Consider the following 17,911-nt stretch of genomic DNA (forward strand, 5'->3'; position numbering starts at 1 on the left):
ATTTTTCTAAAAAAAATTTCAAAAAACATTAATTATTACTAATAATTATTATTAAAAATATAAATACTCAACTTTGAGAAAATTTATTATTATTATTTATTTTTATTATAATAATTATAATTATAATTATCATATTATCAATATTCAAATATGTATTCTATTTACGAGATTAACAACGTTACATACGTATGCGAAAATAAATGTCTCTATATATTTATAAAAACAATGACAAGTTTCTTAGTCGAATCCATGGTTCTACGAGTCATTAAAATAAATGACTTTAGCATTTACATTCACTTAACGTCTAAAACATGTCATTAAATTTTTTCATTTAAACAAACCCGTAATTCCACGGGTTATTCACTAGTATCTACTTAAAGAGTCAAGGGACCTTTTGGCTTATGTGTATGACATGTTCCGCACAAAATCCACTGACCAACATGACATCCAAACGTCTAACATCATATTCCCTAAAAAGAATATGTTTAAAGTTGGTTCTAAAATATCAATATCAATAACTATATAAAAAAAAGTTGATTAAAAAATACAAATAGAAGAAAAATAATATTTGTCCCATTAATTCTATAGTTCCGATACCCAAATGTAAGCTATAGTTAGTATAATATCTTTAAATGTATTTATCCCTATTGCACATGGCCAACTATAAATGTACATGGAGTCACATGTTGAATGTTCCCCGAAAGAACCAATAACAGCTACTTCTCATATGCTTCAACTTCTGTAAAACTACTCCTAGGTCATCCACCTAAGGATTTACCTTTTTTCATTTCCTTTATTTTAAGATATTGTAATTGTATATTGTAGTCTATCATGCAACAACACAAATATATCTCATCTATAATATGCCATCTCTCAAAACAAGTAAACATATAAACCCTTTCTTATTCAACTTATCCAGAGAAAACGAATAAAACGAATGAAATTCATTAATAAAATTCGTTTGATTTTTGAAAAATAATATCATGTGATCATTTTCAAATTTTTTTTCTGTGCACATCACAATATATGGTTCTAATGAAATTTTGAATTGAGATCGTTCATAAGAATATTAAAATTTCAATTACTGAGCTATCTTGCGAAGATTTATCTCCTTTCTTAGATGATGGTTATTTTAATTTAATTTTGCTTATACTTTTAACATACTGGTTAAATAATGCTCAGGGAACAATGAGAACTATTAAAACAAAAACATTGGGATCACAAATATTTGGGTGTGTTTGTGACTTTATGACCTAAAATATTCTTCTCTCATGATTTGGCATATTATATTGACCCACACCCACTCATGTTCCTCCACCTCTTCAGATTGGATCTTACACATTATGTCTTGTGTCAGTTTTATTCTTTTATCATATGTTAGTCCAAGAAAATTCACCCCCAAAATCACACTCCATAAAAAGGTTTAAATTTCTAAACCAGTATCCAATCATCATCTACATAACTACTAACAAACACAACATTCAAACATAAAAAATATCAATATCAAATAAAATAAAAAGATCGATTATAATGCTGCCAATTCTTGTTGTTGTTGATGATCATCTTCATAATGTAGAAGCTTTGTTGATATCGATTTATATGACGATGACGACGAAGATGATGGTGACACGATTAAAGGATGATCTAATGGTGGTTGAATAAGTAACATTTCTTTTTGAAGATATGAACAATATGCGTGGAAAGTAGTAGGGTTGATATTCAATTGAAAACCTAATCCAAATAAGAAATCCACCTCAAGAAAATTCATTTCTGTTGTGCTTATTCCTCCTACTTTTGCATAATATGCATTATTATAGTACCTGCATCAAATAGTGTCACACAAAAGGGCATTGTCAGTTACTACTATTATTAGCTCATTTCTTATTGTTGTACCAAAATATATAAGTCACTCTTTTTAAATGCATACACATATTGCACAATTATTGTGAATACAATGTAATGTAAGGACATGTTATCATTAACCGTCAAAAGATGACTTAGTGGATTGTGTTAATATTATTACAAGAGGTCTCGGATTTAAATCATACAAACAACTTAAGGTAGTGAGGAAAATGGTTGAAAACAGTTAAAGAATAATCCGATCAGACTCTATATACATATTAAAGTAATATACTCACCCTCAATGAATAATCTGAACGTGAAAATTATTATACGCTTTATAGTAAGTATCATACTAAAATATTAAACATGCAACCTTAATTATACTGCAAAATTAAATTTCTTTTTTGTCATTTATTATTATTATTATTATCAAAACTAAAACACTATATTACTTCAATGGCTCAGTTGGGTTGCAAAATATTCAAAATTTGATTCTAAACTATGAGGTTACAAGTTACAAGGCATAAAAGACAACTGACTTCAGCTTAATTATTCTGAAATGGACCATTCAGCTGAAAACAGTAACTACCACTACTACTATTATAAGAATCTCCCATACCTTTTGAGTTGTGGATCATTACTTTGTAAATGAACAAATGAATACTATAATATAGTAGTGACTGCAAGACTTGATGTTACAACTTTTATTGCTTAATGTGCAAGTCAATATAGCATTACTATTTACTACCACATAAGTTCTCACAAATATTATATTCACATAAGTTGGATTGAAATTGAAGCCTTCAAAACCGTGTGGCTAACGTGTACGTTACGTGTATAAATAATTGATACTACATTTTACATTTAATGATACCAAGGAAAATAAAATACATTAAAAAGGTATTTTTATTGTATTTAATCAACTACTAGTGTACACTAATTAACTTTAAAAGTTTTTTTATTGAACTTTAACTCCAAGATATTAGGGTACACCCATGATTAATTGTGTGGTGGGTGATATGCCCTTTTCTTCATGAGGTGCGGGACAAGAAAAAGAGCAAGAACAACTTCTAATAGGATATGTACAACCTCCTAATGCATATTAATGTATTCTTTTTCCTAAACAATCATTGTGATTAATTAGTTAACTTATCTTAGCAAAATTCAAATCAGTTTGTAACAATTCTCACCCAATCATTAAAAAAGTAAAAATTTCAAAAATCAAAAGCAGAAAAGATAAAACAGTGTTTTGAAGCAAAGAATTTTACTTTTATCCATTTATTTTATGTTAGAAATACATTACTTGTGATATTTTTTTTTTTTTTACCTATTCATTAGAATTGTCGTTACGTTATAAAGGTTTCTATAACTAAATAATCGTCATTTTAAAAGTAAGAATTAATCGTTAGGTATAATATATTTATGTACAGTATGTATGTTAAGAATAAATTATAGAACCTACAATAAAAAAAAAATCTTTATTTATGACTTCAATAACTACTACAAAGGTAGTTAAAACCCTTGCAACAACTGAATTACATGCCAATAATGTGATCATCACAATTGTCCCTCATGTCAATTTCAAAATGAGTTTTAGACGAAAAGAATTATTAATGATAATCAATATTACGAATTTGAGTGACATACAGCTGAATTTAAATGAATTGTGATAATCAATATTACGAATTTGATTTTTAAATTATGCACAAAAACTGAATTATAAGCAAACAAAATGAAAAATTGAACTTACAAGTCATCCATGAACTTGGCGGCAATCATAACACTAGTAATCAATAACCGATGAACATTAAACGAATTGATCGAAAGTGCAGGTTGCTGTTGAGTAAACCGATCAAGATAAACATACGCAACGACGTAACACGAAGGACTACAATTTGCATACTTGAAAATTCTCTCTAAATAGCATTGAATTGAGATAGTTGGTCTAGTAAGACCATGAAATGCCGAAATCTTCTGATGATGAAATCGAGGGTTGAGATCGTTCGATTCGGCTACTCGTTGAAGAAGTGATGATAGAAATGTGATCAAATTGTTCATAACTGTTGGGCATTCAAGGTCAGCCATTGAAGTTTTTTGAAGAAGAATGATGAAAACAGGGTTTAAGTGAAATAGAAAGCGAAGGGTGTTTAGAGTATATAAACCATCTGTGGTCGTTAACAAATTACGTGAATGTGAAATTACTTTGATACCCTTTATGAAATTTGTATTTTGACCAGGCTGTCCCCATGTGGTATTTTGATTTTTTTAACAGAGGGAAATATATATGGATTATATTATATTAATTAAAAAGTAACGCTTTCAAGTTAACAAATGTACGCGTTTAAATATTAAACTTAACAAATGTGTGAATTTCTTTCCTTCATAGTTTTTATGTTGATCCAAAGTTGATAGCATTCAAAGTCTTTATTGTTAATTTTAATCGTACATATTTTCATTTGTGTTTTTTCTAACATCAAAATTTCATAAATTAATTGGACGAGCTGCTAAAAAATGCACAAAATTATACTACCTCCGTCTCATTCCAATAGTCCAATATTCCATTTTGGGTTGTCCCAAATTAATAGTCCACTTCCATAAATAGAAAGGAAAGAAGATATTTCATTGGTGGATCTGGAGAGAGAAGATATTTCATTGGTGGAGAAATGAAGTTAGTGAGATTTCCTAAAACTGCGTGTTTTTTGTCTGTGGACTATTGGAATGAGACGGAGGGAGTAATGAGTTAATTAGCTAATCATTTTAACTTGCATCCATTTGTAATCCAAAAAAAAAAAAAAGGACAAACAGAATCAAACATTAAGTTTTTCTTCATGATCGCGGTTAAAACATAAACACTATTTCAATAACTTCATATATGCCACACTATAGAAACAATTGTTACAAATTATATTTCTATTGCATAATATTTAACTAAAATAATATGAATGAATTGAATTTTAAATGTATTACATTCATATAATATTTATCAAATATTATATAACACAAATAAAAATATCTATATTCAAAGTTGACAACGAAAAACTTTGAAAATTCAATCGTTGACACTTATGGTGAGACGGATAAAGTAATATAACTATATGTATATTACATTAATCGACATTACTGAATACTTGTGGTAAGCGAACATAATTAGGTTATGGTAGACTACCTCATAGTGTGGTCGACCACCAATTTTGCAAAGTAGTCGACCAAAAAACAACACGGGCGACCAAAATTTTGGTCGACTACCATATTTACTTGTAATGTGTACCATATTTGAAAAAATATGGTAGTCGACCAAAGTTTGATCTCCCGTGCTAGTTTTTGGTCGAGTATCTTGTAAAATAGGTAGTCGACCACTACATGAGGTAGTCTACTAGGGGTGGTCAGTATTTGATTTGAAACCGTGGAACCCGAAAACTAAACCAGAACCGAACCGGAAATAAACCAAACCGAATTTGAAAAATGGTTTTCGGATCGAGTTAAACCGAAATTAAATTCGGTTTTCGGTTTTGAAAATTCTGAATTCGGTTTGACCGAAAACCGAATTCAAAACAGAATTAAAAATTTTTATATATTTAATTTGTATATTTATGTATTAATGTCATTATAATTTGGGTTCCAATCAATAAAATATGTTCTTACCCATATGACGATTTGATAGCTCACATTATAATTATGTTACTCTAAATAGTATGCTTTTCTTCTTATCTTCTTCTTAATAACATAAGCAGTAAAAGTCATAATTAAACTGTAAATATTAATAAAATCATCGAATTCTTGATAATTTAATAGTACGTCATTGTTTAAGATAAAAATAACTAATACATCGGTAATGACACAATTAAACTACCATCGTTCTTATTTTTTCGAATTCGAATTCGGTTTTTGGTTCGGTTCGATTTTAACTTTGAATTCGATTTTCGGTTCGGTATTCGATTTTGCCAAAAAAAATTCAAAACCGAATACACCGAACCGAATAAACCCAACAAATCGAAAACCAAACCGATGAATACTCCTATTAAGTCTACCAAATGGTATGTCGACTACCATAGTTAATTCTAATGTGTACCATCTTTAAAAAAATATATGGTAGTCGACCAAACTTTTGATCGTCCGTGTTATTTTTTGGTCGACTACCTTGCAAAATAGGTGGTCGACCACTCTATGATGTATTCTACCAAATGGTTGGTCGACTACCATGTTTAATTCTAATGTGTACCATCTTTAAAAAAAATATGGTAGTCGATCAAATTTTTAGTCGCCCTTATAGTTTTTTTGTCAACTACATTGCAAAATAGGTGATCGACCACACTATGAGGTAGTCTACCAAATGGTTGGTAGACTGAATGGTGTATATTGCCAATTTTTTTGAAAAAGGTGTATATTGTGTGAAGACTTTCAAAAAGTGTATCTTGTAGTGACCCGAACTTTTCCATTTTATATATATTAAATGAAATTTATATTAACATGATTAAGTGTTTCCAACATGTTAAGCAATCAAACTTGTTAATACTTGATTAATTGAAATACGTTTCATATAGACAATTGACCACCCAAGTTGACCGGTGATTCACGAACGTTAAAACTTGTAAAAACTATATGATGACATATATATGATTATATATATAGTTAACATGATATTATGATAAGTAATTATCTCATTAGGTATTTTAACAATGAGTTATATACATAAAATTGTGTTTATTGAATTAAGAAACTCGAAACGATATATATAACGATTATCGCTATAACAACGTCTTACTAATTACATATGAATCATATTAAGATATTGTTACACTATGTTTAATCATGATAAATGATAAATAAACATGTCATTATGTATATTAACAATGAACTACATATGTAAAAACAAGACTACTAACTTGAGGATTTCGAAACGAGACATATATGTAACGATTATCGTTGTAACGACATTTAAATGTATATATATCATATTAAGATATATTAATATATCATAATATCATGATAATATAATAATTTAACATCTCATTAGATATAATAAACATTGGGTTAACAACATTTAACAAGATCGTTAACTTAAAGGTTTCAAATCAACATTTACATGTAACGACTAACGATGACTTAACGACTCAGTTAAAATGTATATACATGTAGTGTTTTAATATGTATTCATACACTTTTGAAAGACTTTAAGACACTTATCAAAATACTTCTACTTAACAAAAATGCTTACAATTACATTCTCGTTCAGTTTCATCAACAATTCTACTCGTATGCACCCGTATTCATACTCGTACAATACACATCTTTTAGATGTATGTACTATTGGTATATACACTCCAATGATCAACTCTTAGCCGCCCATGTGAGTCACCTAACACATGTGGGAACCATCATTTGGCAACTAGCATGAAATATCTCATAAAATTACAAAAATATGAGTAATCATTCATGACTTATTTACATGAAAACAAAATTACACATCCTTTATATCTAATCCATATACCAATGACCAAAAACACCTACAAACACTTTCATTCTTCAATTTTCTTCATCTAAGTGATCTCTCTCAAGTTCTATCTTCAAGTTCTAAGTGTTCTTCATAAATTCTATAAATTCTAGTTTCATAAAATCAAGAATACTTCCAAGTTTGCTAGCTTACTTCCAATCTTCTAAAGAGATCATCCAACTTCAAGAAATCTTTCTTATTTACAGTAAGGTATCTTTCTAATACAAGGTAATACTCATATTCAAACTTTGATTCAATTTCTATAACTATAACAATCTTATTTCGAGTGGAAATCTTACTTGAACATGTTTTCGTGTCATGATTCTGCTTCAAGAACTTTCAAGCCATCCAAGGATCCTTTGAAGCTAGATCTATTTTTCTCATTTCCATTAGGTTTATCCACAAAACCTGAGGTAGTAATGATGTTCATAACATCATTCGATTCATATATATAAAACTACCTTATTCGAAGGTTTAAACTTGAAATCACTAGAACATAGTTTAGTTAATTCTAAACTTGTCCGCAAACAAACGTTAATCCTTCTAACTTGACTTTTAAAATCAACTAAACACATGTTCTATATATATATGATATGCTAACTTAATGATTTAAAACCGGAAAACACGAAAAACACCATAAAACCTGATATACGCCGTTGTAGTAACACCGCGGGCTGTTTTGGGTTAGTTAATTAAAAACTATGATAAATTTTGATTTAAAAGTTGTTCTTCTGGGAAAATGATTTTTCTTATGAACATGAAACTATATCCAAAAATCATGGTTAAACTCAAAGTGAAAGTATGTTTTCCAAAATGGTCATCTAGACGTCGTTCTTTCGACTGAAATGACTACCTTTACAAAAACGACTTGTAACCTGTAATTTTGACTATAAACTTATAATTTTTCTGTATATATTCATAATCTTAAGTTCAATATGAATCCATAGCAATTGGATTCACTCAAAACGGATTTTAAACGAAGAAGTTATGGGTAAAACAAGATTGGTTATTTTTGCTTGTTGTAGCTACGTGAAAATTGGTAACAAATCTATATTAATCATATCCTAGCTAACTTATATTGTATTATACATGTATTCTAATATATTATGTAATCTTGAGATACCATAGACACGTATGCAAATGTTTTGACATATCATATCAACCCATCTATATATATTATTTGGAACAACCATAGACACTCTATATGCAGTAATGTTGGAGTTAGCTATACAGGGTTGAGGTTGATTCCAAAAATATATATAGTTTGAGTTGTGATCTAGCCTGATACGTGTATACACTGGGTCGTAGATTGATTCAAGATAATATATATCGATTTATTTCTGTACATCTAATTATGGACAACTAGTTGTAGGTTACTAACAAGGACAGCTGACTTAATAAACTTAAAACAGTAAAACGTATTAAAAATTTTGTAAATATATTTTGAACATACTTTGATATATATATGTACATATTTGTTATAGGTTCATGAATCGACCAGTGGCCAAGTTTTACTTCCCGACGAAGTAAAAATCTGTGAAAGTGAGTTATAGTCCCACTTTTAAAATCTAATATTTTGGGATGAGAATACATGCAGTTTTATAAATGTTTTACGAAATAGACACAAGTAAATGAAACTACATTATATGGGTGAATGATCGAAGCCGAATATGCCCCTTTTGCTTGGTAGCCTAAGAATTAGTAAACCGATCTACTAATTGACGCGAATCCTAAAGATAGATCTATTGGGCCTAACGAACCCCATCCAAAGTACTGGATGCTTTAGTACTTCAAATTCATTTTTATCATGTTCGAAGGATTTCCCGGAATGATAGGGGATATTCTTATATGCATCTTGTTAATATCGGTTACCAGGTGTTCACCATATGAATGATTTTTATCTCTATGTATGGGATGTATATTGAAATATGAAATCTTGTGGTCTATTATTATGATTTGATAATATATAGGTTAAACCTATAACTCACCAACATTTTTGTTGACGTTTTAAGCATGTTTATTCTCAGGTGATTATTAAGAGCTTCTGCTGTTGCATACTAAAATAAGGACAAGATTTGGAGTCCATGCTTGTATGATATTATGTAAAAACTGCATTCAAGAAACTTATTTTTGATGTAATATATTCTTATTGTAAACCATTATGTGATGGTCGTGTGTAAACGGTATATTTTAGATTATCATTATTTGATAATCTACGTAATGTTTTTTAAACCTTTATAGATAAAATAAAGGTTATGGTTGTTTTAAAAATGAATGCAGTCTTTGAAAAACGTCTCATATAGAGGTCAAAACCTCGCGACGAAATCAATTAATATGGAACGTTTATAATCAATATGAACGGGACATTTCAGTTGGTATCCGAGCGTTGGTCTTAGAGAACCAGAAAATTGCATTAGTGTGTCTTACCGAGTTTGTTAGGATGCATTAGTAAGTCTGGACTTCGACCGTGCTTTTCTTCAAAAACGATTGCTTAACATTTTTTTTGTTGGAAACTATATATTATTAACATGTAAATATTATGTGATATATTAATCTCTTAACGTGTTTGATATTGTGTGATAGATGTCTACCTCTAGTACAAATCCCATTGATTCACCTAATAATAATGAAGAGTCGAATATATTTTGGGAAGATTCACAAATTTCCGAAGAGGAACCGGAAGAGGAGGAACCGGAAGAGGAGGAACCGGAAGAAGAGGAACCAGAAGAGGATGAATCGGAAGAGGAGGAACCAGAAGAAGAAGAAGAAGAAGAGGTTCCGGAGGAAGAAATATTGATACCTGTAGTAAATCAATTAAATAAAAGAAAATCCTCAACCAACGGACCAAAGTTAATAATTGTCAATGGTGTTTCCGCCGAGGAAGCAAAATATTGGGAAGATTACCAATTTTCCGATGAATCGGATCCCGATGAGGATTCCGATGATGTTATAGAAATTACCTCGGCCAAATTTAATAAAGCGAAAGAAAATAATAAGGGAAAAGGTATAAAAATAGAGAAACCCGATTCCAACCCCGATGAACTTTATATGTATCGACAACATCCGTATTTTCTAAAATGTAACAATGACCCGGGAACCTCTAAACCACCAGGTTTTTCTAAACCATTATGGAAAATGACGGCTCGTATTAGAGGAACACCATATATTCCTAGAAAATTAGGAAAACGAACCAAGTCCGAAGAAGAAGAAACCAGTGATTCAGATTAGAAGGTTGTAATCATGTTGTGTATTATATGTATTGTAGTGTGCTTGTACTTTTATGTTCTATGTAAAAATTGCTTGTATTGTTTGTTAATTATCTTTTACGAATCTAATCCTTGTCTATTTTACAGTATAAAAACAAAATGGACGTTAAGGGTAGACCACCGAATATTTTAGAAGACCTACCAGAGGATATGATTGAGGAAATCTTGTCTAGAGTCGGTTAGAATTCATCAGCACATTTAGTTATGGCGAAATTAACTTGTCAAACATTTGAAAGACTTTCCAGAAATGCCTTAGTTTATAAAAGGCTTTCCTTTGATAGGTGGGGTATATCACATTGGGGAGACCGTAAGTTACGCCGTGTTTTCTTTAAAGCGTTAAATGCGGGGAACCCAAATGCAATTTTACGCTACGGGTTAAGAACCTATTTTGACTCAACATATCCCAACATAGGATTTCGTGAATTAGAAAGAGCTTCTAACATGCAACATAAAGAAGCATGTTATGCTTACGGGTTAGTGATGTTCGCTTCTTACCAAAGTGAGAAAAAGAACATTGGATTGTAACTTTTAAATAAAACCTTCCCACAAGTGACGGATTCAGTAGTTGGGGTGAGAAACAAGGTTTTTAGATTATTACGGGGCTGTTGGACATTACGAAACTCTCGTCCTTTTGACGACATTACAACATGCTGCCTAGCCAATGGTCATAACGGTTATTTTTCACAAGACCAAGGATGGGAAGTCGTCTTAGTAAAACCAAAATGCATGACTTGTTTCTGGACTTATGAATTACGTGTCTTTATTTCCTTTACTGAACAACTTGTGTATTAACTAGATTTATCTTCAAAACTGTCATGTATCAAAGTGTACTATATTTCATGTTATATATAATATAGCGATGTTGTAAGTTTGAAGAATATTTATATGTGATATATTATTATAATCAGATTTTCATATGGAATTGTAGTAGTTGAATTGTATATTGCCTACTAAGTATGAACTTAACGGGTAGGTAGTATCCGAATTTAAACTTATAAAACGTTAATATGAAGAAAAAGCTTTTATAAATGAGTTCATATTATGCTACGAAATACTATTGACTACTCTTAATATTCTGTATGATTAACTCGATTCAGTTGGCTATTTTGAAGGAAATGGCACTGACTACTAGACACACCATGAATATGAGTGAAGAGGAATTTCGTACCTTTCTTGCTGCAAACATTGTCGCAGTACAGGCTGCGCTACATACCAACAATAACTCTGAATCTAGAAATGCAGCTAACGGCGCAAGAAATCGTGTAGGATGCTCCTATAAAGAATTCACTGCCTGCAAACCTTTGGAATTTGATGGAACCGAAGGACCAATTGGATTGAAACGATGGACCGAGAAAGTCGAATCGGTGTTTTCCATAAGTAAGTGTACTGAAGAGGACAAAGTTAAGTACGCTACGCATACCTTCACAGGTACTGTGTTAACATGGTGGAACACCTATCTTGAACAGGTAGGACAAAATGCTGCTTACGCACTACCGTGGTTGGCATTCAAGCAATTGATGAACGAGCAGTACCGTCCTAGAAACGAAGTCAATAAACTCAAGGCAGAACTTAGAGAGTTACGAACACAAGGGTTCGACGTTACCACATATGAACGACGATTCACAGAGTTGTGCCTATTGTGTCCGGGAGCATTCGAAGATGAAGAAGAGAAGATCGACGCGTTTGTAAAAGGGTTACCAGTAAGGATTCAAGAAGATGTGAGTTCACACGAGCCAGCTTCTATACAGAAGGCAAGTCGAATGGCTCATAAACTCATAAATCAGATTGAGGGAAGAATTAAAGAGTAGGCGGCCGAAGAAGCCAACACGAAACAACTCAAGAGGAAGTGGGAGGAAAATGGTGACAAGAGTCACCAGTACAACAACAACAATTACAACCACAATCGCAACAACTATCCCAACAACCGCAACAACAATCGCAACAATAACCGCAATCCTAACAATAACTACAACAAACATCCCAACAACAACTACTACTACAACAACCATTTCAACAACAATAACAATCCCAACAACAACCTCAATAATAACAATGGCAACAAAAACCAAAAACAGCCATGTCATAGGTGTGAAGAAAATCATCAGGGTTTTGCACGACATTTTGCAACAGGTGTAAAAGAAATGGTCATAGTGCGACAAAGTTTGAGGTCTACGGACCAAAGTTTAATAGAACTAAAGGAACAAATAATGTCGGAACAAGTAATGCCGAAACGAATAATGTCGGAACAAGTAATACCAACGCTGTTTGTTATAAATGTGAAAAACCGGGCCACATTATTAGAAATTGCCCGAATCAAGGGAATACTAATGGGCAGGGCCGTGGAAGAGTTTTCAATATTAATGCAGCAGAAGCACAGGAAGACCCGGAGCTTGTTACGGGTACGTTTCTTATTGACGATAAATCTGCTTATGTTTTATTTGATTCGGGTGAGGATAGAAGCTATATGAGTAGAGAATTTTGTGCTAAATTAAGTTGCCCATTGACGCCTTTGGATAGTAAATTTTTACTCGAATTAGCAAACGGTAAATTAATTTCAGCAGATAATATATGTCGGGAGAAAGAAATTAAACTGGGGGATGAAACGTTTAAAATTGATTTAATACCAGTCGAGTTAGGGAGTTTTTGTAGTGACCCGAACTTTTCCATGTTTATATATATTAATTGAGATTGATATTTACATGATTAAATGTTTCCAACATGTTAAGCAATAAAACTTGTTAAGACTTGATTAATTGAAATATGTTTCATATAGACAATTGACCACCCAAGTTGACCGGTGATTCACGAACGTTAAAACTTGTAAAAACTATATGATGACATATATATGGATATATATATATATATAGTTAACATGATACTATGATAAGTAAACATATCATTAAGTATATTAACAATGAACTACATATGTAAAAACAAGACTACTAACTTAATGATTTTTAAACGAGACATATATGTAACGATTATCGTTGTAAAGACATTTAATGTATATATATCATATTAAGAGATATTCATACATGATAATATCATGATAATATAATAATTTAAAATCTCATTTGATATTATAAAAATTGGGTTAACAACATTTAACAAGATCGTTAACCTAAAGGTTTCAAAACAACACTTACATGTAACGACTAACGATGACTTAACGACTCAGTTAAAATGTATATACATGTAGTGTTTTAATATGTATTTATACACTTTTGAAAGACTTCAATACACTTATCAAAATACTTCTACTTAACAAAAATGCTCACAATTACATCCTCGTTCAATTTCATCAACAATTCTACTCGTATGCACCCGTATTCGTACTCGTACAATATACAGCTTTTAGATGTATGTACTATTGGTATATACACCCCAATGATCAGATCTTAGCAGCCCATTTGAGTCACCTAACACATGTGGGAACCATCATTTGGCAACTAGCATGAAATATCTCATAAAATTACAAAAATATGAGTAATCATTCATGACTTATTTACATGAAAACAAAATTACATATCCTTTATATCTAATCCATACACCAACGACCAAAAACACCTACAAACACTTTCATTCTTCAATTTTCTTCATCTAATTGATCTCTCTCAAGTTCTATCTTCAAGTTCTAAGTGTTCTTCATAAATTCCAAAAGTTCTAGTTTCATAAAATCAAGAATACTTTCAAGTTTGCTAGCTCACTTCCAATCTTGTAAGGTGATCATCCAACCTCAAGAAATCTTTGTTTCTTACAGTAGGTTATCATTCTAATGCAAGGTAATAATCATATTCAAACTTTGGTTCAATTTCTATAACTATAACAATCTTATTTCAAGTGATGATCTTACTTGAACTTGTTTTCGTGTCATGATTCTGCTTCAAGAACTTCGAGCCATCCAAGGATCCGTTGAAGCTAGTGTGATGACCCGGGAATTTCCGACCAAATTTAAACATAATCTTATATGATTCGACTCGATAAGCAAAGTCTATTAAACCGAGTCTCATTATGTTTGAACTATTTCATGATAACATTTGACCTTTAACTATTTCCGACGATTCACGAACCTTTAATTGTAACTAAGAATGTAAATATAAATAATTATATATAAAACTAATTATATTAGTATTAATGAACTATTAAGTAATTTTGTTATTATAAAAGATAACATTTAATAACTAAAGATTTTCATTTTGAATATATATAGTATATTGTATATAAATGATTCAAACATATTTTACCAACGTTATCAAAATATTAAATGTACAATGTTATACTTTGTAGTTAATTGTTTAATATACATAATTAATCATCTACTCAACATTTAAAACATGATTTTATATATATGGTAGTATACATATATACATAAATATAACTATATATATATGATTTTATACATAATTATTATATTATGTATATGTAGAAATTTATAATATATCTATGATGAAATAATGTACTATTTTAATAAATATATATAATACTTACATATATAAAACATTTATATTTTTCATAATTACATACATAAGTATAATATAATTAGTATGTAAATAAATATTATAATATATTTATATTAAAATGCATAAATATATAATATTCAGTATATGTTAAAATACATATTACATAATTATTAAATATTACATAATAATAGATGATATTAATAAATTAAATTTAAATACAAATATAGTTGTTGTAGTAATGTTATTTGTATCGTCAAATATCAATATTTGTATTCATAATATCACTTTATATCATATAAAGATGAAATTGGATGTATAAATTATATTATTATTACTAATATTATTATTATCGATAAAATATTAATATTATCATAATTAGTATGGTATTATTATTATTATTATTATCATTTTTACAATTATTATTATCATTAATATTATATTTATCATTATTATTAATTTTATTAATATTATTAGATATTAATAGTATTGTTATTATATATTATTATTATTAATTAAAAAAAAAGCAGTAGGGATCTATATTATACGCTTGACCTCTGTATCCTTTATCTCTATTATTATTATTTTTTTTGTTTCTTTCCTGCTCCCAACTCGTGAACCTGTGTTGACATTTTCTCCATTTTTTATCAACCGATCTCTATTATTACAACATGATTATGTATAATTGCAAATCAAATAAAAAGGAAATCCAATGGGATTAAAGAGCACAGCGATATTTTTGTTTTCTTCTTCTCTGCACGCTCCAATTTTTTTTTCTCTTAATTCAATTTCGAATAAAGTTTCAAAATCTAAAAATGCAGAAAGGTTAGAAATCTTTCTTTAAATCTATCTGCAAAATCTCAACTCTCAAATCTTTATATCGATCTTGAATTTTGAAGTCAAAGTTTAGTTTAAAAAAAGTCAACAATTGTTCTTGAGACAAATTCGCGTTCGTGTATATGTTTCTGATCAAATTGACGATTCCAGTAGTTTTTAAACATGTTTAGAAAACTATTTCGTGTTATAAACATTATCTATAATGTTATCTATTACGAAATCAAATTTTTTTTTTTGTTCCAAGAACCGACGCTGCAGTAGGCCTTTAGTATATTTTTTTTTTTATTTTAGAACCCAAATTATTTTTTTTTCTGTAATGTTTTGAAGCTTTAAAGGGAACCCCGATTTTTTTTTTTTTTTTTGGTTATTGATGTTTTGTTGAATCCATGAGACTTATGGAGAAGAAGAGGAATAGAAGAAAAACAGTTTATATATAAAATTTAAATTCGATATTAGTACAGAGAATCAGAATTGGTGGGATGGTCGAGAGTGTTTGCGTGTGAGCATGTGGTCACGAGATCGAGTCCAGAGGACGGTAGTTTCTTTTTTTTTTTTGAAACTCTTTTCATGTGAGGTAGTTTTCTTTTCTAATTTTATTATTGTTATTATATATTAATTATTATTAGTATTATTATTATTATTGTGATTGTTTTGATTGTTATTATTATTGTTATTATTAGTATCATACTTGTTATCATATTTGAAAGTATTATAGACATTACTATTATTATTATGATAGGTATTAATAATATTATTATTAGTAATAAACTTATCATTTTAGTATTTTATCATCATTAGGATTATGATTATGATTATCATTATTATTATTATTATGAAGGAAATAAAAATATATTATTATCATCAATATTAGAATTTGTACCGGTTTATAAATAATAGTATCATCAGTACATTTACAATTAATAATATCATATTTATCAGTATCATCATTAATATTTACTAGTATTATTATGATTATCATTTATCATTTTATAAATATTAGAACCCTTATTATTAACATAAGTATGGTATTAGTATTAATATTATTTTAGAGTTATTATTATTAGTATCATTAACAGTTATCATTTTCATTTTTTTTGCTATTAGTATTATCATTATTAATAAAATTATTATTATTATTAGTAAATCATTATTATCTAAATTATTATTTTAACAAATAAATCTTTTGTACACTATATATATACTTATGGTATATACTAGGATTGTATTAATAATTCACATAACAAACTAATAAAATTTCATAAATACAATACTAACCACAAATATATGTATATAAATATATTAATGTCACTATTTATATAAACGTAAATCATTATAGATATATATACATAAAATAGATATATATATATATAATATAACTTAAAATATAATATAAGTATACGTTTTAAAATAAAGGTTAGAATAAATTCTACAAAACTATAATATATAAATAATACATATTAATAAATGAAATTTTGTAACTTACATTATACGTATTAATATATACACAATTGATATAGGTTCGTGAATCCGAGGCCAACCCTGCATTGTTCAATGACGTCATATGTATTTTTACTACAAAATACAGTATCGTGAGTTTCATTTGTCTTTTTACCCTTTATATTTTTGGGCTGAGAATACATGCGCAACTTTTATAACTGTTTTACGAAATTGACACAAGTACGTGAAACTACATTCTATGGTTGGATTATCGAAGTCGAATATGCCCCTTTTTATTAAGTCTGGTAATCTAAGAATTAGGGAACAGACACCCTAATTGACGCGAATCCTAAAGATAGATCTATCGGGCCCAACAAGCCCCATCCAAAGTACCGGATGTTTTAGTACTTCGAAATTTATATCATGTCCGAAGGAGGATCCCGGAATGATGGGGATATTCTTATATATGCATATTGTTAATGTCGGTTACCAGGTGTTCAATCCATATGAATGATATTTTTGTCTCTATGCATGGGACGTATGTTTATGAGAAATGGAAATCTGAAATCTTGTGGTCTATT

The 17,911-nt window shown here is 29.5% G+C and overlaps 1 protein-coding gene across 1 annotated transcript; it reads right to left on the minus strand.

Moving 5' to 3' along the window:
- Positions 1-1,392: 1,392 nt before the first annotated feature.
- On the minus strand, positions 1,393-3,947 carry LOC139897231 (cyclin-U4-1-like). Its single transcript, XM_071879895.1, has 2 exons — positions 3,593-3,947; positions 1,393-1,820 (listed from the first exon to the last, which is right to left on the minus strand). The coding sequence occupies exons 1-2, from the start codon at positions 3,925-3,927 to the stop codon at positions 1,526-1,528; spliced, it is 630 nt and encodes a 209-aa protein (XP_071735996.1). The 5' UTR covers positions 3,928-3,947; the 3' UTR covers positions 1,393-1,525.
- Positions 3,948-17,911: the final 13,964 nt, after the last annotated feature.

This window comes from Rutidosis leptorrhynchoides, chromosome 3, assembly GCF_046630445.1.
Source record: "Rutidosis leptorrhynchoides isolate AG116_Rl617_1_P2 chromosome 3, CSIRO_AGI_Rlap_v1, whole genome shotgun sequence".
Taxonomy (NCBI): domain Eukaryota; kingdom Viridiplantae; phylum Streptophyta; class Magnoliopsida; order Asterales; family Asteraceae; genus Rutidosis; species Rutidosis leptorrhynchoides.

Excerpts from the sequence above, each read along its gene's own strand:
- LOC139897231 (XM_071879895.1), bottom strand. The coding sequence starts at position 3,927 with ATGGCTGACCTTGAATGCCCAACAGTTATGAACAATTTGATCACATTT. Across the intron at positions 1,821-3,592 it reads GCCAAGTTCATGGATGACTT|GTACTATAATAATGCATATT; the intron begins GTAAGTTCAATT and ends TATTTGATGCAG.